The following is a 24,761-nucleotide window of genomic DNA, read 5'->3' as shown; positions in this document are numbered from 1 at the left end:
CAATTTTTAAATTTTAGTGTAAAGTAAACAATGGCGCTCAATACAACAGCCACAGACGGCAAAGACTTCGGAGAAATAGGAAGGCACGAAAATCGCGACATGGTTGTTATTGATGGCAGCCTTTTAGAAGGGGTTGGTAATCAATTATATTTAAATTATCTCCCAATAATATTCTTTGGCGTTCAGGGCGGACAAGTGCTTCGCATTGCTGTTGCGTTGAGTGCAATCAGGGGCAAAGCAGTCAAAATTACTAACATTAGAGCTGGACGGAAAAAGCCGGGTCTTGCAGAGCAGCACTTGAAAGGTTTTGTTTCATTTTAAGCTATATGACATATTTACAACGTTGGCCCCGATTATATAGGGTTGTTACTTGTGCGTGACATGTGCAATGGGGAGCTAGAAAACGCACATCTCGGATCAACTGAGATAATTTTCCGTCCAGGAAAAATTACGAGCGGTACATTCTCATCAAAAATCAGCACGGCAGGGTACTTAATATCAGATTAATTTTGTATTCAATGTTCATGCTTTTATTTGAATTCCATGAATTATTTCAGGAGTGTTTCCCTTCTTATGCAAATTGCTGTTCCATGTGCTTTATTTGCTCCTGGACCTTGCAACTTTAATTTGCGTGGTGGGACAGATGCAGATATGGCTCCACCAATTGATTATTTAAAAATTGTAAAATTTTCATGTATCCCATTGACTGCTTAACAATTTATTGTATAAACAGGTTACTTCCGAAGTTTTCGCTCATTTTGGAGCCAAATTTGAAACCCAAGTGATACAGAGGTAAGAATATAAAAATTTAAATCAATTTTATTCATGGAATCAGTGCGCATGCATTTATTTATACGACTACTGTTCCTCTTTGCAACTCTAAAGGTTTTTGTAAAGTTTTTATAGTGGTCGAATATTAAAACTAAAGAAGCGACTTCACCCAAATTTGCAATCAGTCTACGTATTCTGAAAATGCTTGCAAATTTGGTTTTGCATGCTTCTACAACTCTATAAAAAAGCCTAAGTTTTATTCAAAATCTATAAATTTATTTTTAATTTAAGATTTAAATTCCAGGGGCTTTTTTCCCAAGGGTGGAGGAGAGGTCAATGTTAAAGTTGAAAACATACAAACCTGTTTAAAACCTATTACCTTAACTCAACCTGGAAAAATTATTTCAATTGAAGGCTCGGTGAATGTTGGTGGATCGTGTCCTATAAGGGTATGCTTAAAAAAGTTTGATTTAATATTAGCAAAATTTTAACCACTTTTTAAATTTAGGTTGGACATGAGTTTAAACAAGGAGCTGAGAGCTTATTATTGGAGGAATTTGGATGCAAGCCCAACATCTCTGTTGAGCGTTTCAACGCATACTGTCCTGGATCAAGCTTCCTGTGAGTCATTCATCTTATCAAACTTTTGTTTCTAATCAAGCTCAATTTTAGAATTGTGGGTAAAACTTCCACTGGCTGCATATTTGGCTCAAGTGTCATTAGCCATAGATCAAAGTCACCTGCTCAGCAGGGAGAGGAAGCCGTGGCTGAGCTTATTAAGTTCCTACCTGGGCAATCTTGCCTTGACAGCTATGCGCAGGATCAGGTAATTTGTAATCTATGAGCTTGCACAGAAAAAAAATTGTGCTTCAGATTATACTGCCTATGTCCCTCGCTGCTGGAACATCAACTGTGGTTTGTGGTCCTCTTACCTTGCACACACAAACTGCAATTGAGATAGTCAAACAGCTCTCATCTGTATGTTCCAATTTACTTATTCTCTTTTACTCAATTAATATTCTTTTTACCAATTTTAGGCGAAATTTGAAGTTGAAAAAACATCTGAGACGCTTTTCAGGATTACCTGCACTGGAGATCCACCTGTATTGGCTACGGACACCCAATGAAAATAAAATTCAACCATCATTATCCAAGTATGCGCTTTATTTTCCCTCAAAATGGCAGCAAATTAAGCTTTAGTGCTGATGTAGGTTGCAAGAGCCTTAACTCCTTCCCAAATTTCCTGAACAATCGGCAGGATGTCCTCTGGGGGTGGCTCAAATCCAAACTCTCCGCCTGCAGGCAGCTCCCATGTGTAGGAATAGGTATTGTTACTCCCAATCGCATATGCATAATCCATACTGGCGCCAACTGCGGGGACTAAATTTATACAGAAAGGTTTAAAACTTGCCTGTGAAATATTTTCCTGTTCTTACAATACACATTGGCACTAGTGCCTATTATGTATCTTCTGCCATACACAGCCTCAATGGCCGCAGCTGTCAAATTCGCTGCTTTGGTCTAAATATATATGCTCTTTTAGTTATTAAAATTAATTCTGGAATTACTTACCAACTCATCAAAAGTTTGGGGAAACTCATATGTAAAACCCCATGGATATATCAAGAACTAAAAATTGTTATTAATTTCCCTAATATATTTTGAAATGAATTTACTGTTCCAAAGCAGTGCGTTGACATGTAGAGCGCCAGTCCTCCATTTTCCTCAATGTTTCTAACAGCAGTCCCAATCGCTGAGCTTTCAGCCTCTGAAAATGCTGCAATTCCTCGATAGCCTTCATTGCATGGGTCAGCATCCCCGTCAACTTATTCGTTTTGTTTTGATTGTAAAAAATAGGCCAAAAGAGTGTTTTAAATTCTTACTTCCCCAGCTGATATTAAAGTTCCTGTTTGGATCAGTTCCCACACAGTCAAAGCCTTCATTGGGATTTCTATTTTTCCTCCAAAATCGGTCCTGTTGTTTCAGTTAGTAAAAATTGATATGTTTTTAACAAGATCCAACCTCATTAAAGGTGTAGTTGTAACCGTCAGGATTTGCTGATGGCAAAATGTACCAGTCAAAGAGGTCAACATAAGCTTGATTCTGAGCGTAATTTTCAATAAGCTCATAAATCAGTTTGAGTGCCACAGGAGGAGTGATGTGCTCTCTTGCGTGAATTCCTGCATCAAGAAAGATTCCTCTTTTTCCTGGACCGTTGCTAACTTTAACTGCCCTCAATGGATTGCCCTCGTAGGTTGTTCCCAAGTCTATCAAGCTTGAAATTGAGGGGTTATTCTGGACCACTTCCTCTGTGTAGTCGATAATCTTGAAGAAGAATCAACTTATTTTTGCAGAATTAAAAACGTATGACGCTCATACTTCCTGAAGTGTCATATACCGCTCAAAAGACACCTCTCTATTTAAAGGGAAGTTTTTAAACTCCTGTCGTTGTTGAAACTCTCGTTCTACAATCCTAAAAATTTGAAATTAAATTGTGATAAAATGAAATTATTAATGCTCACAATCCAACGTTTTCAATGTGTACAGATGGTTCCAAAGCCATGAGATCCAGCTGTTGCCACAAGCTCTCAACAGCCTCTGGAGAAGTCATCACCATCAAAGGTCGGCCGACTGCAGGCCTTGCCCAGAAAATGAAACGGGAATCTCTTTCCAGATGGTGCAGCCCCTCAAGATCAGCTGCCATGACAACTCTTGAGGTAAGAACTTGGTACCTGGCAGGATTTTTTTCTCATTGAAAGATTGTTAAATTTAACAAATTTTGCTTACCCATGGTATGATTTATAGGCAGAAACTGCAAATGCAGTCGCCAAAATTAATACAATCAACTTCATTTCACCAGTTGAAAATCAAAAGTGAGCAGTTTTATCTCGAGATTTTGTAATGTTAAACGTGCCGAAATCGATAAGATTATGTAAATTTTTAAGGATTATTCCATTTATAACTGGAATTTCCAGTGCTCAAAAAATTTCCCATACGTCCCTATCTGATTTGCTGATAGACATTTGCAATAATTAAGCAATACTTCAAGGCGCTCATGGTTTAGACAGAAAACAAATATTGTTTTTAACAGGTACACAAATACAATCAAAGTTCAACTAATGTGAAAATATTTACAAAAGTAATAATTATTTAAGATTATTTTTTGAGTTACAAATTCGAAAAACGTATTTTGAGCTGTTATTGGAGAAATTAAATGAAGTGAAAATTACTGTTGTACGTTAATGCAGAAAATATATCATAGTAATTTTTATTTGCTATATTTTAATTCAGGATATTTTAGTAAAATATTTAATTCCGTAATTCGTCGTGGTGTCGTAAAAATTGCGCATACAAACTAAAACTTCACTGCTTCAAAAAAAAAGGGCAACGATCAATTTGACAATGAAAATTTAGGTGTTTGGTAAAGCAGTTTTTATGGCACCAAGACAAATTCTTGAACAACAATTCAAATTTTATTTATAATAAAATTGTTGAAATGCTTGGCATTTTTGTTGATAGAATTTTTAAATTCCATATTAGTTCTGGCAGACTTGTCGTGAGAAACAGGCACACACTTTTGAGTGATTCTCCGAAACAAACTGCCGATATGAGCAAATTAAAGGAGTACATTGTTTGCCAATACGCTAAACAGGATTGCCTCGAAAACGTCACTCAGCTCAATATGGTGTAAGTTCAAAAGGTCTATAAGGCGCTGTCAATTTTGCATCGCGTTTCGTTCCGCACCAGAAAGAAGTGCGCACCGCTCAGTGCGCCTCTTGCTCTGCGCCTCCCAACTAACTCGCTGGTATTTTCCTTGGACGCTGATTTCTCCGTCAGTCGGTGTCGGTGCGCCCGCGAACCAGGTGTTGCTGTCAAAGACCTGTCCGTCGGGCACTTTCATGTGACTCCGCTTTTTCGTTTTTCGGTCTGAGAGAACTCAATTCGGACTCGTCAAAATGGCAAAGTTGACTGAACCGATGATCATAGCGCGGGCCAAGTCCTCTGACCTGAACAGCATCAAAAAGCTCAATTGCTGGTGAGTGTCCCGATCGCTACAGAACAGACAGACGTACGAAGGAAACCTGCGGATGCGGAAAGCTCACTGCCCACTCAATTGCCTTAAATTGCAGACTCATCTAATCTACTTAATAGCATTAGCATAATTTATTTCATCTATTGTGCTTTATTGTTCTACTCTTTCAATTTATTTCCCAGTTTTAATTCACAATTATTTGTAATCTGTAATCAATCTATATCTTTTGTGTTTTCTTGGTCAATGAGTGCAACGTCGATCGACTAGACACACATGTCATGCACTATTGTAACTTGACGCAGCTGCGTTTAATACGCAATTGACACTTTTCTTCTTCTCCGTCTCCGCTCTGCTTGCAGGCAACAATTAAACTGTTGCTCGTGCAGTGTGCACCTGACATCTAGTCTGTGAGCTTTCCGCATGCAGAACAGAGTTTGCACTTTGTCTTTTTGCGGACACAAATTGCCACTTGAGCAATCGCATGGAGCACGGGAATCAATACAAAGCACTTCACACTACTTCCTCTTTGGCGTAGAATAGAGAGCGTGTCACCATACTGTCAGCATAGAATCCCCAAAAGTGTCAAACACTTGCAAAAATATTTATCAGCCTAGCGAGGGGAATACTTTTAGACTTGCTGATTTCATAAGAAATCACGGGATTTTTTCTAGTTTCAACACATAATTTTTTATAGTAATTCATTTTTCTGTCCCTGCTCTACTTGCTTCCGTACAGTCTCTAAATTATAGTCGCTCAGACGATAATTCGGCCAAGTCGGATTTAGATAAATTGATTTGCTCCGCGAGTAACGGTGCGCTAGATGAGAGCTAGTTTTCCTTTCTTGGAATGATTGATGTAACGGAAATGGGCAAACCTGAAACGCTTTATCCGTTTTATAAGGATGCCTTGCATTAATCTTCCTTTAATTATTTGGCGCAAATCTCTAAACAAGTATAACAGTAAAACACGTGCTGAGTGAATCGATTTCTGAGCAGTGAATTAGAACTGCCTTTTCAAGGAGCACTTTGGTTGCTACCTTTCTGTGAGAAGTGGTTGCATCATTAAAAAAGAGAAGCGCGCAAATGAGAATGTGTACTTAAGCAAGTTACATTAGGTGAAAAAGGTTTTCACGCGGAATTCGGCGTGAGAAATCAGGTCTTTTCTCACTCTCCGCACTGTTCTTACTAATTGAGCTCTTTTGTTTCATTAGTTTGAGTAATGTAAAAACCATCAACGAACAAAGAAAATAACTACTCTCACTGATTATATTTTCTTTAATTATGAATTCCGTGTTATTTTCGTTTGTTGAGTTATTACTGATTAACTGGCGCATGGCGCATCGCAACGATTTCCGTCTGATTTATTATTTGGCAATAGCTTTGTGACAATTGTAGCCCTTACTCAATATTTATGTTTGACAGTGTGTCACATTTTGCTATGACCTAGTAAACAGAGATAGGAGTGAACAATCAAAATAATAAATATTTTACCAATGCTTTTGAAAAATTATTTAACTTCAATGCACAAGATGTGCTCAAATCTTGAAATTATGTTTATAGGAACTTGCCAAAAATGCTAATCGCAAGTGTAAGTGCTTATTATGTTTTTTTTATTTCAGGGGAAATGAACTGACTGACGTGAGCTTGCTGCAGCGGATGCCAAACGTGGAGGTTTTGGCTTTGAGGTAAATACTATTTTGCTTGCTCTCCCACTGGGCGCGGGACAGGGGTCACCATGTAAGGTTAGGAAAACACGTCGCACCATTCACACAGATAATTACTCTTCTCCGCATTCCCATCGACCACAAAACAAGCGGTGCCAAGCTTGGCTAAAATTAAAGCGAGAGAGTCAAAAGGCAAAGGTTCCATTAAGTGCCAACAGCAGCAACTTTCAATACTGTTTGCGATTTTTTACCGTGGCTTTGTTTTTTATGCTAGGTTAACTTCACCAATAACAAACCCTCGGATGATACAGTTTGCAATATGGATCAATGCTCTTTGCTTGTCGCTGTGAAATTTCCTGGAAAATTTGTGAAATAACTCTATATCGTTGAACATACTCTTTACAAATGCTTTTAGAGGCCGCGAGTTCATTACCTGAGCGGAAAGGTCTTGAAAATGTTTAAAAACAGTAGCTTGTCAGTAAGCGTGTTAATGAAAATCGACCTTGCTGACGATTTCGTTGAGCCATATCTACATACAAAACACTCAAGTTCCTACGCATACACTTTGTTTTCCTAGGTTGTTATGCAAATGCGCACGTATAGTCAATATCCTCGATTTCCTGCCAAATGCAAAACTTAAATTATTTAGACTTCGTTCGGTAATGAATGTTTAAATTTTTGAGTTAGCTGTTTATTGTATCAGAATGTTTTCAAAAATCAATTATTGTTCTTTTAAAAGCCATTAATTCTATAATTACACTGAGTAAATCCAATGAAAAGATAACAATTTTGGCAAACAAACTTTTGATCCAAAAATTCTTCCGGCTCTTCCCAGTTTGATTTTAAATAATAAAAAATAGTTCCAAATCGCTCATAAATCAAGGCGCGGTGAGTTTTATTATAGATCTTCGTCGGCATCAATGCCTTAATGAAGAAGCGATTAATTTGGTTGAGTGATGTTTCATCTCATTTCCGGCAACAAATAAAAAGAATTGATTCCAAGGATTCAGACGCAAGACAATGGCTCCCGACTTCAGTCCGAACCATTTATTCGTGGTATTAGGTGGCGATCGCTCGGCTTGTCTGGTGCTTGGAAAATCACGCAGGACGCGTGGGTTTCGCCGCAGCAGTCCCGCGCACACCTTCCACAAACGGACGAGCTGGCAGCGAAAGCAGAGCCGGTTCCGCCCACTCGAGTCCTGGTACTCGCCTTAAATGGGAACATCTACCTTTAGTTGAGTCGTTCCACTAGAAACAAATAATGTTTCCTAATCGCCATTTATGCGCACGACACTGAGCAACGCGCAGAATCGCGCCTTATGTAAAAGTCCTGCGTCTCTAGTTTATTTAATTATCGGTCGCCGTCAAATGGTGGTGAGACGTAAAGGGCATGCAAATTTATACTAGTTTGCGAAATTTGCGGAGACTCGAGTGGATTTGAAAATAAAAGGCCGAGGAGCAGCTTCCTGAAAAAAGAGTCTCTTTTTAAGGCGAGGAATTTAGGCTCTCTGACCTTGCCTCTTTCAAAGCCAAGCTGTTTCTGTTGCTAGATTCCGAAAATTACTTTACGCTTTGTCACGTGTCATATTCCTTATTATAATCTCTAGCCTTTTAGAATAATAGATAGAAACAACGGGAGACCAAAAGTCACAAACTGTCAAATTCCATGCATCGCTGGCATTGGCAGTGCTCGCGAGTGCTCTTGAATTGTTAATCTTATCACATTCTCGCAAAACTAGGGAAAATAGCCATACTTGGTTGTTTTCCTTGTGAACTAAACCGTGTTAAAATGAACTCTTATTTTGCTTATCTCACCAAAGCATCGTCCTAGCTTTTTTCTTTCTTGAATGAAAGCGTCCAACGGAAGAAATTTCACTGCTCAGGATCCAAGGCTAAAAATCTCTCAACTTGCAAGCTCTTCAGCCGTGCGCATCTCTTTTCAAGATCAGATAAAACTAGTGAAAGTAAAAAGTCGTTTAATAACTATACACGTCTAAAAATTGCGCCAACAAAAGAACCTGAGTGGCAATAAGCTCGTTTCGGTCAAATGCGTGGTCGTCAAAGTTGAAAAACGAGTGTGTGGGAACAGAAAATTGATTGTGGTTGCGCAGGTTTCACTATGCAAAAGCAACTTCTTTTCAGCGCGCGGACACACATTGCTGGCCGCAGCCGCCGCAGCATTAAGTTAAAAAAGCATATCGCAGCAGCACAGAATGACTCACTTCAGCGTGGGGCGATTTGTTTGGATGGTGCTTTAAATACCGGGTATGCGGCTAATTGAATTCGACTCCGAATTGCTGTTGCTACTGCTGCGGGTTATTCATCAGCTCTTTTTGGACACAGCCATTAAATTTTATGAAATATATATGCTTCTGCAAGCGGGAGAAGGTCCAAGCAAATTAAAATGCAAATCAAGCAGTCGCTGGCACAAACTTTCACACACCTCTTTGTTCAAGTTACTGGAAGGTTTATTGCATCATTGATACATTTTTTCGCCATTGATTAAGATTGAAAGATATGTACGATCTGAAATGGAAACAATATAAATTATTTATCACTCAACAAAATTTTTCTCAGATTGTCTTAATTCAAAAATTTTAATTCATAAAGAGCCTGAACTAAATGTGGAACTAATTATTAATCGATTCCTATAGTCAGTTAATAAGGAAGGTTTTTTTTAAGTTTATGAGAAATATTTAAAGGTAATTCGGATCAATGGTTCAATCTGCTCCTAATACGCCCAAAGAATAATTTATTTTGACACTGAGCTCGGATTAAAGTCATTCATCTGGTTAGCTTCTTTTCTGGAAATAAGAAAAACAACTTACTGGAAGCGTTTTTCTTTTTTCCAATTATTCAGAGGTATTTAGATAAAACAAATTAAAATGGTATCATTTCACATTCATATTTTATTTTATTTTTTTACACAAATTTACATACAGGTTAGTCACTTTGATCAATAAGAAGAAGAAGAATAAATTCAACCCACAAAATGATTTTGAAATCGACTGCTTCAATTGATATTTATGGCTGTGCATATAAAATGTTGAATTCATCGGTGGGAAACGAAAAAATCATTGCTCCTCGCACCTACTCAATCCAAATCAAGCAACGAGGAAAGACCGTGATTCAGACGTGCACAAAGGGTGTGGTCACAAGCGAGAATAAAATCTGTTGATCAATGCCGAATGAACACGTCTCGAGCGGGATAAAAGAGGTGTTGATTGAGACTCGCATTGCCTTAAAATGCAAAAGGGAGCAATTCGGCAAACAAAACAAAGCAAAAAACCGCCGTCGATCAGTAAACCGTGAATTTTACACGCTTTTGTGCTCTTTGAGGAAGGAAGAGAGTCACGATGAATGCCATTGTGAAATGAACAGTTGTTTCTTGCTTTGTTTGCAGACTTTTTTCTTTTTTCGAAAAGTGTGGGCGAAAACGTTGAACCAAAACGCGGCCTTCTGCGTGTTATGCATCGCATGGCTCTCTCCGTGGGAAGTACTTAATGGATGGATTCGTGATTCACCACACTTAACCACATTTCGCCAATCACCACAACTTATTTGTCCAACCGGATGCAAATTCACGAGCGAAATGTATGCACACGAATGGGATTTCAATATAGAGTCCTTGAGTCAATCGACCAGATTCAAAATACTCCTACTGCAGGAGCTATATATGTCAGCAAAAACACGCTTTGAAACATCTGCCCCGTCGGATAAACGATTCAGATATTTGCTCAACGTGCATGCATCCGCCGGCGTCTCGGTTTTTGCCCTTTAACGCTGGGCGGAGAAATGCACGCTGCCTGGCGCCTGCTAGTCAGTCAGATCAATACCAACCGGCCCGCTGGCCCACACCTCAACATCAGCAACCCCCGAACAATTATTCGCACTTTGTGTTTTCGTTGAAGAGCAGACTCGAGTTGGATAGTTTGTGGCACGGGTAAGGATCGGAATCGGATCTGACCCAAATCTTGCCGCAAAGGAATCAATCTCTACTTGGACGTGACTTGGGCTTGTTTACCGCGCAGGAATTTCTTTTTGATCGCCCACACTGACGCCAGCCAAGCTTTTTATCGCTTTGAATAAATTGGAATGTTTGCATCAGCTGGCACCAATCCGTTCTTACCCTCAGAATAGACGAGTGCAAAAATTGTGATCCACAGTGATCCATATTCACGAGAGAGCATTTCCTTTCACATTCATGAATTTTTCTACCAGACGTCATGCACGTTCAAATTGAAATGTAAATTTAATAACAAAAATCATTAAAATATGAAATAAAATTTATCAATGAATTTTGAGGCAGGAGGTGGCACAACTCAACGAAACAGCGTAATATCGATTTCCAACGCTGCCGCGGCTCTCTTAGCTCACGGATATTAATAATTAAGCCGCACTGCAGACTGATGGATACATATGCTTGCGTCCGCAAAAATCGCCACTTCTACTAGCGACCCTCGGCCGTAACACAGCCCTGTGGCTTATCGATTCCATCTCCGTCCTACATTCCATGAGATAGAGGTAGTTATCGCACGTTCGGCGAACATGTATTGCGTGGGGTGTGTTGTGAGCAGAAAATGCCCTTCGTCAGCACCAGCAAATCGACTTGGGCGCGTTTTGCCCTTTGTTTTCGCCACTGCTAATGCTTCTGTTGCATGCAACGGCAAAAATGTCGTGTGTGCTCGCTGACCGAGCGAGCACTTTGCTCGTCAGGCCCATCCAGGTTGGATCGATGGACTATTTATCATTCGCGCACTCATGTCGGCCGATTTGCACTCGTCTTTGCTTTATTTATCGTGCAGGGTGCCGCCTTGAAGATAAACAGAGAAAATGGGATCGAGTTTCCTTTCATCGACTCCAAGCCGGCTGCCACACTGGCTATGGAAAATCAATTCTGCACAGTTTGCCCCAAGGCCGTAAATTTTATAAAATATTAACTGTCTACGATTAAGAAACCTCCGTTGATTTAGTCGATTTGCAATGATTTTTTAAATCAACGAAACAAAGTTCATGTTAAGAAACTTTTTGCTTCTGGCAAGTTGACAGCGCGCGTCAGTAATTGTCTTGCTCTCAATCAATCTCAAACGGTACATGCATTTTTTTCTATATATAATAGCAACCAAAAATATGCCTCAGTGTGCATGAATTTTACCTGTCAACGTTATAAGCTAATTCTTAAATTTAGATTTAGAGCATCTCAACCAGAATTCCCCTTATACGAGTTTTGCACAAATTCACGACTGTTCGATTGATTTCTTTCTTAAAAATTTTCGCTTCGTTGATTACTCCAACAATTTAATGAAAAAACAGGTCTGACAACTTCCCAAACAATTTCTATTTCACAGCGATTTAGGCTATTTCGCCGAGCCTTTTCCCGACAGCTTATTTAAAATTCAAATATTCCGGCAGAAAATAAAGCAAAACCAGCGCTCGTCGAAATGCGCGTCACGAGGTGTGTGTGCTGTCCCGATCAATCGGATTCCCACGCCTGAGAAGCCAGCCACCCCGAGCGACCGTAAACGCGGGCAGGAATAGAATATATTATGGCGCACGCGAGACTGCGTTGAGATAGACTAGACAGAAGGAGGGCGCCGAATTGCAGTGCTGGAGCGTAAATTCACATGCAGGCGTGACACCCGGGGCCGTAAGCTGCACTCTGGATGCGATATATAGCGATGACGATCGAATAGGTGCGTTTCAGGGCACACGCCCTAGCGCAACCTTGGCACTGCCCATCACCGCCGCCGCGATCACTCCGTCGCTCCTCTTTTTTCGATCTCGCAGGCCCGAACCATTTTTCGCCTGATTGTGAAATTAAGTGCATTATTTACATGAACAGAAACTCTTCCGTTCTTGCCAAACGGCGACAATTTCATTGTCCTTCTTCTTTCGCAAGCTCTTTCTCCGCTTCGCTTGAGAGAACGGGAAATCGCGGAGTGTGTGGAAGTTTTTATTGTTTCTGCGGATGAGTATTGGCACAATAACAGTTGTTGACGCGTGTAATCGTTGCAGTTTGTGGCCTTCCTACCTTCCTAAGAAATTGAAACTCGAAATTCATTTCCTGTGTTAAGATTATTCTAATCCTATATAATATATACTTTTGAATAAAGAGGACATATTAATGACTCAACAAGATCGTAATTCATTGGGAACACCATTTGGCGAGTAACGGAGAAAAACATAATTTGGTTGATAGTGCAGCACATATTTCAGCGGGTAATCCAGCATCCTAGAGGCTTTCGTCCAATAAAAAGCCTCACGCTCACTCGTTCTTTAAATTTTGCTATTCACCATCGCATTTTCCATCTTGAAGAGAGTACCGTTGTAAACTGGTGTGTTGTAAGATATTTCGTTTTGGATGCATCGTCCGGCACACTTTGTTCCGCTTCAACAAATCCGCTCTTTGCGCGTCGCAATAATTTCCGATTTTTCGCTCGTGTAAATTTGGAATTACTGGAGTTGCGGGAAAACGAGAACTCGCTCGAGTGGTGCCTTTTATAGAGGAGCACTGCAGCGGCAGAGCGAAATTCACTGCGCCAAACGAGTCAGTTCTCAAAAGCACAATAAACTCCTTTTCCAGTAGCGGCAGCAGCGTGTCTACCCTTTTTGCGGCGGCAACTCTCATGGCGCGTTTTATTGCCATATCTTATTTTCCAGTCCTCCACGCTGCTTGAGCTCGGCTTGCGTCTACGCGTCCGCCTATAATTTCAAACCGAGCGCTTGCTTAATTTTATCTCGCTCCCGCTGCAATTTGCAATTATTTCTTGGCCGTAATGACCTGAAATTGCTCGATGATGCTATTGATACTCGCTCCACACCGTGAAAATCCGACAAAAATTATGAGAAGCAAATTTCAATTTATGGGCCGTGCAGTTCCTCGTAAATTAGCATTGCAATGTGAACAGTCCATGCATTTGTTCTAATTACCTAATTACTTCTAATTATCCTCAGCAATTGTTGATGAACATTTAAACTTACGATAAAGTCACGTTTGCTTGCTTCTGGCTCGTGACAAAGAGGCGGGAATCTACCTCATTTCATACTCCAGTAAACACTGGAAACAAATAAAAAATAACATCATTACTCAATGCGCTGCCTCTTTTATATTTTATAATTTGAAATGAAACGAGAATTACATCAACGATGAGTTACCCGAATTGTTCGTTTTTCGCATGAAAGCGTCACAACACACTAAATTCCCCGCGTAATCTCATGCAAACAGCGCACGGCCGCACGACCACTCATTTTTTTTATTCACGATTTATTCTGTTGACTCCGTTTAGTCATGAGCAAATATTTGAGAACACACTGTGTAAGCGTGGAGAGAGAATTTCGCCTCCTGTCTTTCCGCGCAAATTTATCGCCGTAAGATACACACGACGATGTTTTTTACATCGGAAATTCTGGTCGTCAAGACACAGACGAGTTTGCTCGCTTGCTGCCACTTTTATGGGCATATCAGCCATTTTTTGCTCTCGCACCAAGGCCCAAGTGCGGTCGACTCTGGTCGTTTCTGCGCCGATTCGTGATTTACACCTCGCTTCACTTAAAACCTGGCAGCCGACGCTGAGGTACTCGCGTGTATATCAACTTTCCTTTCGCACGACAGGAAACGCGGGGAAAAGTGATCGGCTGGTCTTTGAATGGAACTCAATTTCACGCTTTTGCTCAGCGTTTTATATGAGGAAGAAATCTAAACCTCTTATCATGATCGCGGGAAACGGAGAATGAGAGTGAAATTCTGTGCATAAACAGACCATCCTTTTTTAAGATCCTTGAGAAAAATCCTCACGATTTGTTCTAAATTTTATTTTTATTGCAGTGTCAACAAAATCAGCTCACTTGGGGACTTCCGATGCTGCAGCAAGTTGCGAGAACTGTACTTACGCAAGAATTTGATTTCGAAACTCAACGAAGTGTGCTACCTGCAAGATTGTGCCAACCTGCAAAATCTCACCCTCTCTGAAAACCCTTGCACCAACGCAGAGGGGTAATTTTTCATCTAAGAAATTCAATCATGACTGAGTTTTTACCTTTTCCAGCTATCGCCTGTCTGTGATCAGGGCGCTTCCAAGACTGCAGAAACTGGATGATTTGGAGGTTACGGACGAGGAGCGCAGAACTGCCGTTCGGCAGGGTGTTGATTTGCTGCATCCAGAGGATGAAGATTGCCAGTATTCTGGCTATTCACCGCCAGATCACAATGGCTATTCGAACGGCGTCAAGTATGAGGTAGCCATCACACGTCAGAATGCTACATTCACTTGTCTCACCTTTGTTGAGTATCTGTCTTCATTTTGTTTGATTGTGTCGTTTTTGTTGATTTGTATTTCAACCAAAATATTAACCTCAACTGTTTATTTGGTATTCAATTTTTGAAAATTGATTTTCAAAGGTTGAATCAAATATTCTTAAAAGTGGAGTGTCGAAAAACAATTTTATGAAATGGGTACCTTTAAATCCCAATGAACACGTTCCCTCAACTTTGGTGATAAATTTTTGGATTATTTCATATTGCAAAAATTCAAATATTAAATTATAAAGGGTTTGAGGAACGCGCTATTTAGAACTTATCCAATTTTTTTTATACATCTCATTAGTAGACATTCAACAACTGTTCTGCAATTCACACATTGTACTTCCTCTAAGTCTTGAGAATGTCCTTTACAAATGTGTCTGCATAGCAAAGCAGGTCTTGACTCCAAACTCAAAAATTCATTTAACCCTAAACCATGTCATGAACCCATCGTAAAGCAGTAGATCTAACACACTCCATCCAAGCCCGTAACTAAGGGTGCACGGTTGAGCCTGTGTTTGTGGTGGTCGCGTTGCAGAGTGACGAGCCAACATGGGACGAGTCTATCGAGGAGGCTGGCGTCGAACCCAACGGCAGGCAGTCTTCACCTGAAGTAAGCAATGAGGTGCTGGTGGCCCACAAGGTGCGTCTTAACAACAAAGCCTCGTCGTTCACTTACGGGGTTACTCTGGTGCCTACCACTACTGCATGCGAGCCGCACAGCAAGGCGCGCCTCATTCGCAGTAGTTCCAAGGCTGTGCAATGGTGTGACGCCAAGGGCAAAGCTTGCAAGGTACTTGGGGCTGTCCTCTCTGCTGCTGCATGTTCTTCCCTTTGGTGCTTCTTTGGCTTTGCTTTTCAATCCCCCGATTTTTTCGTCACAGACATACGCACGCTTCTGGTTATTGTTCTAGGCTGCTTTCAGCTGGAATGCAGAGCTAGAGCCTCATCAATGTTTTTTGGATGCTTATTTCTGTTTTAAAATCACTTAGCAACCCTCTGTGATTTGTAATTTATCGTAAAATACTGATTTATATGTTTTAACGTGTGACTAGTTTTTAAATCTTCGCTTTATAGCTGCTAAATTTTTTGCTTTTTGTTTTATGCAAAAAATTATGTTCATTTCGAACTCAAATATTCCAATTCGCACGGGACCTGATGGAATGATGCCTGATCCATTAAGAATGATTTTAAAAACAATTGAGAAAATTTCCCAAGGTGGAACTGGGAATTTTCCATTTGCTTGTAGGACCAGGAATTGGAAATTTAAATTTAAATTGTGCAGTTTACAATTTATACTATGTATTTTTTTTATCAATTTTTAGTTTAAATTATACAACTTTTTAACAGATTAAGGGTGTGTAAATTGTGCCTAAAAATGTGGCAACGTTTTAAAAATTCAAGTAGAGAAATCCGGAAGACATCTGTTAATATTTTTTTCATTATTTTAGTCATTTTATTAAATTTAAGGAAGTTTTCCTTATTGATTGAATTAGAACAAAATGCAATTATGTTTCTTGATGGTCGTAATAATTTGGGTGAATTGCAGATGTCTCCAGACCAAACGCCGCCTGAAATGGAGTCTCCTGAGCCGCCCCGCCAATATCACGATGAGTATGCCGATCGCCGAAACGCAAACTACAACAACTCGGAGAACCACACTGGGTATGTTTTAATACCTGTTGCCCACTATGAAATAATTATTGACACATAGCTACAGCCACAGACGTGACAGCACTCAATCATACCATTCTACTGGGCAGTCTTATCAACAGCAAACTTACCAGGTGAGATGCTATTATAGTTAAAATAATTTTCACACACGAACCATTAACATAATTTGTGGTGACGGGATTCATCAATTAATGCGGAAAATATTCTTCTAGAGCTTTAAATTCTTTAGAATATTTTTATTTTTAGTTGAATAGAAAAGTGTTTAACCATATACATTATCAGCTATCGCAACTAACTGGCAAGACTAACCTTGTGCTTTCCGTGCAGCCACCCACCCCCAACAGCCCCGACCCCCTTATGACCCCCCAGCGACGGCAGAAGGAGGCGTCCCCTGAGGCCGCGCCATACCTTCCGCCGTCGCCCTCTTCGCCCCCAATGCTGTCCCAGAACACGCCTAACTCTACCACCTGCTCGCCGTCTGAGCACGGCCCGAGGTTTCGGTCCGAAAGCGAGCCCAGAGTTTACCCTGAGCAGCTGCCCCTGTATCCGTGCAACCACCAAGTGAGTAACTCGTGTTGCAGTCTTTGAAGCACCCATCGACCTGATTGCACGTGAAGCTTCTCACTCATTTTCTTGGATTGCTTGCACGTTTTCTTTTTACTGTGCTTACTCTTCAGATTTAATTTAAGTTTCATCACAATATATAGACTTGAATTAGAGTTTGTCAATGTTGCTACAAGATTGCTGGAAAATCGCATTTTATCCTCACTGTCGTGTTTTCTAGACAGATGTTTTTTTTTTCAATCGATGATAAATTATGTTTTAGGTGTTTTAATTCACCGGTTGCGAGAGTCTGTAGTGTTTGAAGCGTCAATTGATGTCTTTAGCTGTAACCTTTAATTTTAAGGCACTTCTGTTGCGATTTTAGTCTCAATACTACAATTAACAATTTTTCTTTTGATAAATTGGTCTAGCCATTCGCTGTAGACACGTCAGCAAAGATTTTTTTTAAATTAGTGTTTGCGATTCTTTTATTTGTTATTCTTATTTATTCTAGCGGGAATTATCCGACTGAATTTTTGTTTTCAACGCATTGAAAGAAATCACCGTTCGTGCCTTAAAGGTTTTACTTATGTTTTGTCTTTAGTAGATTTTTTCACCAAATTTGTCATGCTGTTCCCTTTGAAAGACGCCACAGCGAAATCAGTTTGTAACGCTATTGAGTCAGCTATTCAGCAATATGGTGCACCAGAATTATTAGTACAAGATAATGCTAAAATATATCACAGCTCAACATTTAAAGATATGGCTAGAAAATACAATGCTAGGTTACAGTACACTCCTCGTTATCATCCCGCGGCAAATCCGTCGGAGCGCACGAATAGAGTGTTTGAGACGATTTTACGTTGTTACATAAGCGATAACCAGAAGGAATGGTGCCGCAACTTGCCTCAAATTGCGTTTGCTATTAATTCTGCAGTTCATGAAACAACGCGATATTCGCCTTATTTCCTTTTTATGGCGCGACAGCCAACCTTTGATGGCTCAGTAGCAATTAAAGAGTGTGATTTTTCAGCGCCTAATTTAATTGAAAATTACGCAGCTAGATTTCCCAAGTTAAAGAAAATTCATGAATTGGTTAAGGTTAAAATGTTTGAAGCTAGCCAGAAAAATAAACGCCATTACGACTTGCGTCGTCGTCCTTCTGATTTCAAAATAGGAGATTTAGTAATGAAAAAGAATTACGCCCTATCAAAGAAGGGTGCTGGAATTACTGCCAAACTTTTGCCATATTTTGTTGGTCCGTATTTGCTTCAAAGACAAGTGGCAGATAATATTTTCAAGTTAGTTGATCCATCTAATCATTCTGTTAGTTTTGGGGAATTTCATGTGAAGGACTTAAAACACGCAGGCCAAAGACAATAATTTTTCCTTCTGAAAAATTATTCTTTCGGGGAGGGGAGTATAACGATATGTGGTAAATTAAATAATGATTGTGATTCCCATATCCCCTGTCCCTATATTTTTTTTTTTAATAAATCGCGCCGCGCGTACAACGAGTGTAAAACAGTGCGTGCAGAGTGCAACAAGAAGGAGAAGACTCCCACACCTGAGCTGCGCGCGAAATAGGTCTACCACGAGGGGAAAGGTTGCGACCTCTCGCACGAAAGTCAGTCAGTCGCCCAATAACCTTTGTCCGCCGACCTTCTTGATGGTTTCGACAGAAGGTCTCGGCAAATGTTTCGTCCGTAGGCAGGACGGATTTAACAGAAGCTCGGTCACGAGTGAAGTAAGTTTAAAAAACTTATTCAAAACATATTTCTGGGCGACTTATAAATTGAGCAACACTCTGTGTGCTCATTTTTATTTTAATTTGGCGCGACTGACGGTAGACTTTGTGCGTTGTTTCCCTCAGGTAGCCCTGGTGGGCTCCTTCGTTACCCCTGGCGCAGCCCCGTCTTTTGGTGGTCCGTTTTAGACGTTTAGGCTGGCACCTCCCCATCCTGAAGCGGTCGGCAAACAACACCTTGCCTGGACCCTTCGTGTGTAGCAGCTCCCTTCACCTTGCGCGACTACGGCACGGGAGACGTCCTCGGTTGGAGCGTCACCGTTCGTCGTCGTCGGCGCCGTTATCGACTCCTTCTTCACCCATCGTATAGATCGTCAAACGTTAAGTACAATATCAGACTCGTGTGCGCGCGTATTTTCCGTATCTTCCGATTCCGAATATTTTTTTTTATTGAAAGGCCTATTCCCCAATTATTGTAAACCCCAAATTGTTCTATATCACAATTATTATCAAATTACCATTATCTCGTTACATTATCAATATTCTATTTAATAATAACTATTCTACAATTTAATTGTTTAATGTTTAATTTATCCGTACACACCAGCAACACTTTAACTTCATTTTAAAGGTCGAATTTTCCACGAACTGAGAGTTGAGCTAATTTGAGTCCGGAGTTTGTTAGTTTATTAGATTTTGAGTAATGACGACTTTTGTGTCGTTATAATTTCTTGTGTAGAATGAATAGTGACATAATTGACACTGAAATGCCTTAAAATCGAAAGTAACAGCTGGCGCCATTTATTGGTTGCTTCAAACACGAAGGGCTTTCGCAAATGGTGAATTTTAAAATATTGGACAGTAATATTTAATTTGTTTGTATAAAGTAAATTCGACTACTTTCGCATTGTTATTTATTCTTGAGGACAATTTTTTGGTTAGTCTATTTCGAGATGGGCTATAGTGACCTGATAGCGAATAACTCGTGAAAACTCCGTATCCCAATAACATGGGCGCATGGGCCTCATTGGAGGAAGCCCAGTCCAGAAAAGGATGAGCTCGCGTTACTGCGCCCGCACTGGGGTCTTTATATTGAAACGCTAGACAATTGTCCCGCGAAATTAATTCACGGTTACTGGAAATGTGAAAACCAGCAAGTAGCTTTTCGTAACCCTCCCAAATCTGAATGGAGACGTCATTACAATGCAAGGGAATCAAACGTAGGCGCAAATCAGTCTGCACTCTACCCCAAACATGGCTTGGATTCACACATTGCAACGTGCACGCAAAGCAATGGTCTGGTTGTTGTTGAATTCCTCTTACTTTAAAAAACATTTGAAGTTTTTAGGTATGTAGTGACAAACAAGTTTGTAATTTTTCATTCTTTCCTTGGCTTGCTTAATTGGCCTTACGAGTACACAGAGCTGGAAATATCAATATCACCGACATCACAAAGAAAATATTTATGTTCAATCATTCTGAATTCTCCTTCCTCTTGTTTACTTTCGCTTATATATAGTTTTGAAAGTAATTATCACTGTCTTTATGAGTTAAAATCTAAGTCTAAAGGACATTAGTTCCCAATTTTTATTGAAGTGGATAAAAATACCTGATTGAAATATTTTTAGTTGCAATAATTCAACATTACTTTTGATTTTTGAACGAATCTTAAAAGATGCATTGAAAATTTATTTTAAAAGAATAACACAATGTCGCTGTTGTGCAATTGTGCAGTTCCAAAATGTTCCTGTTATCTCTGGTATTTTCACGTAATGAGTCTTTTCCATTTCATTTTTACTTTTTGCGAAGAAAAAGTTTACGAAACGCCAATCTTTATTTCAAATTTTGTTGCAATATAATTTAATTCCCAACGTTTTGTGTTATACCTATTATTTAGAAAAAAAATAATCAATTTGACACTGAGAGATAAACATAGCGCGACAGGTCTCTCATGCAGGACACGATTTCCTGCTTTTATAAATTGCAAGTAATTTAATTAAGATTCATAAGGCAAACAGGTTTTGCTTGTTTTGCCGCATGTCGTTTTATCTAATTTATCTGTTGCTCTGTAACGAGTTAGAGAGAGTATTGCTTCCTTTGATCGCTACACTCCTATAATTAAAAACGTGCGTCTATTTATATTGCTAAAGCAATTCTCAGAATTCACTGCGTATCTGTATATGCAATCGAGTGCTAGTGTAGTTTAAAATAATTTCATTCTATTATTAATCGAAAGCTCTCTTTAAGGACGAAGAGTATTACTACCGGTCCCAGCAGCAGCCACGACACCGATTTCATCACCCCAGTAGCATCCAGCAGCATCCACCCTCTGTGCCTATCACGGGCAACGGCAGACCAAAATCAAGGGTGCGCTCACAATTTTTTATTACAACTCTCTCAACATTTCTTATGGCAGATTTTTTTCCTGGGATTTCCAGGGCGGTCCAAGGGGAAACTTTCCGTTTTCTTATATATTTATGCGGAGTAGATTTTGCAATGGCTACTGCCATAGGTGAACAAGCAAGGAATGGGTGGCTCAAAAATTGAACGAATTGCGAAAGAAATTATAATATCACACGCTCTTGCTCATCTGCAGTACTTTACCTCCTAAACAAAATAAATACCACAGTAATAGCTGCAGAGAACATAGTTGAAAACGACCAATTGCGATTGTACTCATCTCTGAGCACATAAAGACAGAAACGAGGAACAAAGTCTTGATAATACCGCAATTCCCTTGCGACAAAAACTCCCTAGCTCTTAAAACCATTTAACCAAGCCAAATAATATATTTTTCTTTGACTAATCTTATACGACATAATTGAAGTTTTGCGTAATTTTGCAGACCTCCAACATTTTGTCGGCCGTACTGTGCCTGCTGAAAGAGCTCGACTACCAGAGCCTCGAGGTCGTGGACAACACAGTCAACGCTCGCATGAACGAACTGATGCACGAGCACAACGCCTGAAGATCAACAAGAAACGCCGCCGCCGTCCTTTTGGCGATTTTTGTGCTTTTCCCCAATACTGATTGCCCATCGAGTGAGCCTTGAATCGAAAAATGGAACTGAAGCAAGGAGATACAGACTCTAATCAGTGTGTCCCGACACCTCATTTTAGAAAATGCATTTCCCCAATTTTTAAGACTTTTGAGTTATTTTTAGTGCACGCATAACAAGTGGGAAGGAACTGATAAAACTAATTGTCTGAATAGTTTGGCTATCAAAAGGGTGGTTTCCAGTGAAGCCTTATTTTTACTTCTCAAAGACGGCCTTATTATAATCATTGGAGATATGTGTTTGAAAATTCATGTTTTCTGTCAGAAAGAGCTCCGTTGCATTGAGTGAAAAAGTCTTGAGTAGGATGCCGCAGCTGCCATTGATAATTTTATAAATAGTATACATGGGAAGAAAGAGCTTAACGTATTTTCTAGATATTTCTGTTAAACCTCCCCAATTTAATTCACAGTAATCGACTAAACTGCTGCAGACCTGATTTCTAATAATTGTGTGATTAAAAAGAAATAAAAAACCAGATACGCAACTGTGAAACCGTGAGTGTTAACTTTGCAACCGAAAGGTGACCCAAATCGCGACTAGCTGACTAAGCCGCTGGTCACAAGCGAGTAATTTGTTTTGTTGTTTAGCGCCACACAGGTTGGAATTAGAATAAGAAGGGTTTATTTCTGAATTCAACTGGTGGGAGCTCCCAAGTGCCGGCTCTGGGGATGACATCACGAGATAAAAATATGGGGCACTCGCCCAGTTGACAAAAGGATGCGAGGAAAAAAATAAAGTGCCAGGCCGATTTGATAATCGCGAGCAGAGAGCGCCGCCTGTGTACGTATTCAAATAAGATTGGAATGAGTCAGCCACCCATTGTAGTGCCTCCCCCTGAACGGGGAGCGCCCGCCCGCTTGGCTCTCGCACACACCGCACGCCAGACCAGATGCCAAGTGTGTGTGCTGTACTCACAACACACACGCTGCGCCGGGAGGCCCCTATTCTCTTTTATAGCTTTTATTTTTCTCCTCGCGCACACAACGCAGCGAGAGACACATTTAGATTATAAATTTCTCTCTCTCTCTTTCTGTCTGACCGACCGCTTGGAGCCGGGCTCATTAAATTATTTTTTCTGATCCAGAACAATGATATAGAAGCGGGCGGGCGCGGTGTGGGTGAACGCTGGGCGGTTTTCGTCTGCCAGCATAACATCGCGTTGTAAAAGTTAATTCAACTCGATTGTTCTGGGCGTAAAATAAAATCCACTCCAGCACATTCGACCACTTATTTCTTTTTTTTTCAACATGATCAAACAAAATTGAGTAAACACCATACTTTTTTTCAAGGAAAATTTGTCAGAAAATTCGCTTGTCATTTCTCAAAGATATATACACATGGAGGTCGCTCTTTGTGGTGTTTATTTAATCGCCACACGAACAATAAACTTGGCAGCTCTTTTGATTTTTTTTAATGAGCCGAGCACAGCAAACACGAGGCTCATGAGAGGCACCCTGAACAGTGAAAGGTGATCATTTACAAAGTTTATGTATGCATGTGTTCTTCTCGACAGGCAAGCGTGCACTTAAGTGTGCCGCGGTCCCTGACCTCGTCCTGACCTATTGGCAGCAGATGCAAGCAACTTACTTGGGGGAGTAGTGAGCTTCGTGCCTCAAGAAAGGATCGAGGCAACGATTTTCATTTAGTTGTATTGTAATAATTCTAACCAGCAAACTTCTACTAGTTAGCTTAATAGAAGGTTTAAAAGTTCGGACTTGCTTACATCATAACTCAGTTTTCCCAAAAATTAATCCATAATATTCACATTTAAGTTTTCTTAAAAACTGATTAATTGCTGACCTACTTAAAATAAATAGTTAATTTTAAAGAAGTTTTAATTTGAGCACAGAAATCCATCCTGTTTCAGCTCATTATAATTGGAAACCAAAAACGTTAGAGAAATATTAAAGAAAGTGTTTGTTTTAAAAAAAGAAACTTGTTTCATTCTTTAAGCACACATGGCATTGTGTGTGACTTTATTATTGCTCCTTAAGGATAGAATATAAAAATCAATAATCTTATCATGCTCGAATACATATGTAAAGTTCAGTCGCACCACTGTCATGGTGACCGACGATGAATGGTAGGTGTATCGTTCCTTACAGACTACAGCAAACATGATTAAAATTTGTTTTCATGCGTGTAAAAATACATTACAAATGGTTATCAACGCCATTCGCGCAAGCACAATTCTTGTGGACTCGGTAGTTTGTTCTGTACCATGCAACGTTACTTGATAAATAGTGTACAAATTTTCTCAAATTCTGCTGAGAGGCTGGCGAAAGTGAGAGGTTGGCCGTGGCCGGACGGGAAGGCCCGTCTGCCGGGAAAATCCAGATTAGATCGACGAAGGAAAGCACTTTCTCAACGCGCTCAAAAGTTTGGCAACCCTTTTGAGCTGATTGTTAATCAGAGACTAGGCCTACGAGCTTTTAGAATAAAGCCACCTCTTCTAGCACGAACAAAAATTATAATTGCTTCACACTTTCATTGGCACTTTTAATTCTAAATCACAACATGTCGTAGAATACAAATTGACCGAAATTTTTTAGTTAAATAATAATAATATTTTTCTGCGCAAAACAGCCGGTCAAATTCATACACAATAAGCACGGTATAGTTATTACAGCATTATTCGCGAGGGCTTGGCGCCTCGCGTTATTATTGCTCTGATGACTGGTGCGGACATTGATCGCTTGTACTTGAATACAACTAATTTCACAACTCAAAAGATCAGAGCGGACAGAATGGGAATTTCCACTCCCGCAGATTGCGTGAAACACCCACTTGCAGTGTTCAAAGTTTCAGCCAGCCGGTTATAACCGGCATGGCTAAAACCGGTTTTTGCCAGAACGTTTTAGCCGGTTTTAACCGACACTTTCCGGTTTTTTCCAATTTAAAAAAAAAATTACCTTAGTTTGTCACCGTTCACGGTATTGACGGCACATTATGTGACGACAACGGTGTGCTAAA

At 40.0% G+C, this 24,761-nt stretch overlaps 3 protein-coding genes across 12 annotated transcripts; 2 read left to right on the top strand and 1 right to left on the bottom strand.

Moving 5' to 3' along the window:
* On the top strand, positions 1-1,925 carry Rtca (RNA 3'-terminal phosphate cyclase). The gene is made up of 10 exons (XM_065475713.1): positions 1-132; positions 187-304; positions 362-488; positions 558-681; positions 734-792; positions 1,076-1,220; positions 1,280-1,392; positions 1,444-1,597; positions 1,645-1,749; positions 1,809-1,925. Exons 1-10 carry the CDS (start codon positions 31-33, stop codon positions 1,896-1,898), a joined length of 1,137 nt encoding a protein of 378 aa, XP_065331785.1. The 5' UTR covers positions 1-30; the 3' UTR covers positions 1,899-1,925.
* LOC135934162 (carboxypeptidase B1-like) lies at positions 1,915-4,528 on the bottom strand. 2 transcript variants are annotated; one of them, XM_065475712.1, is made up of 9 exons: positions 4,400-4,528; positions 3,294-3,503; positions 3,151-3,244; positions 2,794-3,096; positions 2,655-2,745; positions 2,448-2,596; positions 2,344-2,400; positions 2,208-2,292; positions 1,915-2,151 (listed from the first exon to the last, which is right to left on the bottom strand). In XM_065475712.1, coding segments are annotated over exons 1-9 (1,182 nt in total). In that variant the 5' UTR covers positions 4,402-4,528; the 3' UTR covers positions 1,915-1,960. The 2 variants fall into 2 exon arrangements, with proteins under 2 accessions (XP_065331784.1, XP_065331783.1); XM_065475711.1 differs by lacking the exon at positions 4,400-4,528 and adding an exon at positions 3,559-3,705.
* LOC135934160 (cilia- and flagella-associated protein 410) lies at positions 3,349-22,280 on the top strand. 9 transcript variants are annotated; one of them, XM_065475708.1, is made up of 10 exons: positions 3,349-3,488; positions 6,423-6,488; positions 14,293-14,460; positions 14,513-14,702; positions 15,305-15,409; positions 16,316-16,431; positions 16,481-16,553; positions 16,768-17,001; positions 20,978-21,097; positions 21,576-22,280. In XM_065475708.1, exons 2-10 carry the CDS (start codon positions 6,460-6,462, stop codon positions 21,696-21,698), a joined length of 1,158 nt encoding a protein of 385 aa, XP_065331780.1. In that variant the 5' UTR covers positions 3,349-3,488; positions 6,423-6,459; the 3' UTR covers positions 21,699-22,280. The 9 variants fall into 9 exon arrangements, with proteins under 9 accessions (XP_065331780.1, XP_065331777.1, XP_065331776.1 ...); XM_065475705.1 differs by lacking the exon at positions 3,349-3,488 and adding an exon at positions 4,593-4,807 and having other exon boundaries at positions 15,305-15,379; positions 16,487-16,553; XM_065475704.1 differs by lacking the exon at positions 3,349-3,488 and adding an exon at positions 4,593-4,807 and having other exon boundaries at positions 15,305-15,379.
* The last annotated feature ends 2,481 nt before the right edge of the window (positions 22,281-24,761 follow it).

The sequence above is a fragment of the Cloeon dipterum genome, chromosome 1 (assembly GCF_949628265.1).
Source record: "Cloeon dipterum chromosome 1, ieCloDipt1.1, whole genome shotgun sequence".
NCBI lineage: Eukaryota > Metazoa > Arthropoda > Insecta > Ephemeroptera > Baetidae > Cloeon > Cloeon dipterum.
The sequence above is the reverse complement of the archived record's forward strand: the minus strand, read 5'-3'. Positions and strand labels throughout refer to the sequence as shown.

Coding starts and splice junctions, on each gene's coding strand:
- LOC135934162 (XM_065475711.1), bottom strand. CDS start 3,623: ATGAAGTTGATTGTATTAATTTTGGCGACTGCATTTGCAGTTTCTGCC. Junction 3,097..3,150: donor GGTATATGACACTTCAGGAA/GTATGAGCGTCA, acceptor TTCTTCTTCAAG/ATTATCGACTACACAGAGGA. Junction 2,401..2,447: donor CAACGCACTGCTTTGGAACA/GTAAATTCATTT, acceptor AACAATTTTTAG/TTCTTGATATATCCATGGGG.
- LOC135934160 (XM_065475702.1), top strand. CDS start 4,728: ATGGCAAAGTTGACTGAACCGATGATCATAGCGCGGGCCAAGTCCTCT. Junction 4,808..6,422: donor ATCAAAAAGCTCAATTGCTG/GTGAGTGTCCCG, acceptor TTTTTATTTCAG/GGGAAATGAACTGACTGACG. Junction 15,410..16,315: donor AGGTGCTGGTGGCCCACAAG/GTGCGTCTTAAC, acceptor GGTGAATTGCAG/ATGTCTCCAGACCAAACGCC.
- Rtca (XM_065475713.1), top strand. CDS start 31: ATGGCGCTCAATACAACAGCCACAGACGGCAAAGACTTCGGAGAAATA. Junction 682..733: donor CAATTGATTATTTAAAAATT/GTAAAATTTTCA, acceptor TTGTATAAACAG/GTTACTTCCGAAGTTTTCGC. Junction 1,598..1,644: donor ACAGCTATGCGCAGGATCAG/GTAATTTGTAAT, acceptor ATTGTGCTTCAG/ATTATACTGCCTATGTCCCT.